At 55.5% G+C, this 3,905-nt stretch overlaps 1 protein-coding gene across 1 annotated transcript; it reads right to left on the bottom strand.

Annotated features, from left to right (window-relative positions):
* Nucleotides 1-679: 679 nt before the first annotated feature.
* LOC100191486 (uncharacterized) lies at nucleotides 680-3,099 on the bottom strand. Its single transcript, XM_020549327.3, has one exon. The coding sequence runs from the start codon at nucleotides 2,969-2,971 to the stop codon at nucleotides 917-919; it is 2,055 nt and encodes a 684-aa protein (XP_020404916.1). The 5' UTR covers nucleotides 2,972-3,099; the 3' UTR covers nucleotides 680-916.
* Nucleotides 3,100-3,905: the final 806 nt, after the last annotated feature.

The following is a 3,905-nucleotide window of genomic DNA, read 5'->3' on the forward strand; positions in this document are numbered from 1 at the left end:
TCATAATTATTTTGCATATGTGCACGTTACATAAGAATCAACATACTTGTTAGCAAGAGCGCCAATCACGGCTCCTCGAAACAGGTTATCGGCAACGTCGAACATTCTAGGAGTGAACTGTTCGGATTTTCCCCGTGCAGCGTGATAGAAGTTCATTGCAGTCAACCACAGTATCATCTTACTACGCCATGTGTTGTAAAATGTCTCATCAAAAGGTTCACTTGGTTTTAACGCAATAGCAAAACCACTAACAGAAAAATCCTCACCTACTCCGTATATGTACACGCGCAGAGGGAAGCAGTGATGTTCGTTACTAGCTGACAGCCATTAGAGCCTGTCCATAACATAGGAAACGGCTAGTATCAGCCGACAATAATTGACGGTCATCACTCCAGGGCCACGGTCTCGACCCAGCCCGCCCGGCGGCGCGCGCGTGACAGTCTTTCATCATTTTCTCATATTCTCAATAAATGCACCAATGTCTATCTATTTAATGTTATTAAATTATCCCTTAAACTTCTGGTATGATACTAAAGTAGTAGTACACCGTAACATTAAAGTGTGTCTTTAGCATTGACTATTATTGAATAATAATTTAGGTCAAGCCTACATTAATTCAACAAGATATGCATCGAAGACTAAACAAAGTAAAATATGTTAAGTATTTTTCACAGGAGGGTTGAGGGAGTAATGTATTTTTTATGACAGTTATTTTTACACGGAGTAATATATATGAACAGGTACATGAATCGATTAATCGACGGTTACACCACTATCTGCCGTGATTGAGCAAAGAGCAATGCAGAAGAGCAACTCTGAAGAACGATCGAAATTAAGAAAAAACAGAAAATAAGATACTGCAACAATGGCTCGTAAAACCGAATTAGTGACGCACGGGGGGCCGGGTCCTTGTTAATTACGTCCTTCTCCTGGGCATGGACACGGCGTTGCCGTCGAAGAGCTCCTCGATGATGGCCTCCAGGTCCTCGCCGCTGAGCTTGACGTACTTCTCCGCCTGCCTCCCCGCGGTAAAGTGGTGCGAGAACCGTCCCAGGAAGGACCGGTACGCCGGCACGATGACCGCGGCGATGGACACGCGGAGCTCGGACTGCAGCTGCTCGTCGCTCACCACCCAGCTGCCCTGCGTCCGCTGGATCTCGTCCATGGCGGCGTTGAAATGCTTGAACCGGTCCTTCAGCACCTGCTTTTGCACGTGGCCCTTCACGGTGATCACGCCATCGTCGCGCAGCAGGTTGAGCACGCGGCTCCAAGTCTCGCGCTGGTAGTTCTTGTGGTACTGCCGCAGGTCCGTCGACCGCTTCCGCGACCACGCCTCGCCGACCACCGCGTTTATCTCCGGCGAGCCCCGGATCTTCTGCAGCATGTACCTCCCGTTGTTCATCAGGAAGATGCTGCTCAGCGACGGGTCCTTGTACAGCCTCGACTTGGCCTCCAGGTTGCTGTGCAGCAGCTCCATCACCTCCATCAGCTGCGCCGCGAACGGGTCCCCGCCACCGCCCTCGTGGTCCGCGTCGTCGTCGGGGCGCCGGTACTCCTGGAACACCTGCTCCAGCGTCTTCTTGTACTCGCACGCGTACTTGAGGTAGTTCATCAGGTACCGGGTCAGCGGGTGCACCGCGCCGCCGGGCACCGGCTGCTTCCCGGCGTCCGCCCGGATGGAACTCTCCAGGTCGCAAAAGATGGCCGCCGCCGACTCGCCTACGCGGGTGCGCACGGAGGCCAGCTCGTGCTTGAGGTCAACCAGGGCGGTGGGCGCGCTGCCGCCGTCTTCGTCAGCTGGGGCAGGGCCCCCCTCGCCGTCGTTGGCCGCGACCAGGAACGCGTCCACCCGGGGGACGGCGTCGCGGATGGCCTCGTACATGTCCAGCACCTTGAAGAGCTTCTCCGCGGCGCGCTTAGTCAGCACCACGGCCTCCGTGAAGGTGAGCATGAGCAGCATTGCGCGGCGCGCGAGGTCGGCGAAGATGTCGCGCCCGAAGCACCTTTGCCTGCCGGCGAAGACGCGGGCGCACAGGTCCCTCTCGCCGGGGAGGTCCACCTCGACGGTGCGCTGGAAGGCCTTGATCCACGTCCCGATCTCCGACTCCAGCGCCTCCCAGGGCATCTTCACCACGTCGTCGATGCTCGCCTTCTCGTACCCGAGGCTCTGCAGCGACGCGTCCAGCGCGTTCCGCCGCGCCACCAGGAACACCTGCGTGCACTCCGTCTCGTACCCCGCGGCGAACATAGCCTCCGCCATGGCGCGGAGCCGGACCACGGTCTCCGGAGGGAACGGCGGCGAGGCGTCGGCCCATGGGGTCGGGACAACGCAGCGGTCGAGCTCGGCGCCGTGCCCGAACGACGGCGGCCGCTTCATGGACCTGCCCGTGGCGCTGCCCGTGTCGGCGGCCTGCGGCACCACCTTGGCGACGCGGGGGTCCTCGAGCGTGCCGTGGAACTCATCCTCCACGAACGTCATGGCGCGGTGCAGCACGCCGGTGACGCGGTGCACCCCGATGCTGTATGTGGTGGCCCTGCCCGGCGTTTTGTCCGCGGTGAGCGCGCAAGCGAGCGCGGACAGGCGCCTGATCGCGGCGACGAGCGGCGGCGCATCCCCGGCCTCGCTCGGCGCCCACTTGTCGTCCGTGCCCTCCGACTGCGCAATCTCCTGCTCGACGGCGCTGGCAAACTTGTCCAGCGTCACCTCCGAGACCGCCATCGGCGCGTCGCCGTCCCTGTGGGACGCAAGGAACGCGTCGATCTCAGCCGACAGCGCCGCGAGGTCCGGCTCCGCGGCTTCCTCGGGCACGGCATCGGCATTGTCGACGGCTGCTTTATCCTTCCGCGCCTCCTTGATGTGCTCGGCGAGCTTGATGGGGCCGAGGGAGAGGTTGCGGGCGAGCTTCTCGTCGCGGGAGGTGGCCGCCGAGAAGCTGCTGGACTTAAGCGGCGTGACGGGGATCCTGTCCATTCCTTGCCGCGGCCAAGCTCGGCGCAACGAACCAAGGTCAATGCCTCAATAATGGCTGGTCTGCCGCGTCTGGTTTCTGAGGCATGCAGTGGGGGAGAGAAGCGTGGAGGGAGGATAGGGAATGGAGGAGGTGTAGGAGAGAGAGAGAGGAGAGGTCGCCGGAGGTTGAGGGAGAGACATTATCTGAAAGAGTCTTTCTCTCTCCTCACTTAGCAACACGGAGTTTGCTAAAGAAAGCATTGGTGCCACATCACCCAGCATAGCAACAGTCCGGTTCCACAGGCAGGTTCCACATGCAACAGAAGTGGCACCAGCCAGGGTTAACGGTTTAGGAAAGGAAACAAATTCGGCACTCACCCAAATTGGAGAAATTTCGGAATTTTCAAGTTAACTTCAAATGAATTCAATTTTTTTAAAAAAATTGACAGAATTTCCCTGTAATTTATGTCTAATACATCTGACATCACAATTGCACATATATAAGATAGAAATGTGACTAAGTATCACAACTTACAACATTCATGGCATATTGGCATCAAACCACAAACCACCTAATAGTGTCCAAATATGATAAGTGTATATAGCATAGTTTATCAAAATAATAGAAGTCCAAAATAGTATATTTTCAAGCACATGTCATCAACAAAAGCACTTGAAAATCAATTCATGCTTTCCAAAATAATAATCCCCAACAAAAATGATCATGCTGTCCAAAAGTGTGCCATGTTCCGGTGGCCATTTCTCTTCCACATCCTACACAACAAATACAAGAATTTTAGGAAGATTAGAACCAATGGCATTTCGTATATATGGAGTGTTTTTACTACCATAGCACAAGCTGGACAAATGGACACCAAAGTTCATGAGCTTACCTGTCACACCCGGTTTTGGAACGCAAACCGAATGCGAACCATGTACGTGCCAGTAGAGATGG

Source organism: Zea mays, chromosome 2 (genome assembly GCF_902167145.1).
Source record: "Zea mays cultivar B73 chromosome 2, Zm-B73-REFERENCE-NAM-5.0, whole genome shotgun sequence".
Classification (NCBI taxonomy): domain Eukaryota; kingdom Viridiplantae; phylum Streptophyta; class Magnoliopsida; order Poales; family Poaceae; genus Zea; species Zea mays.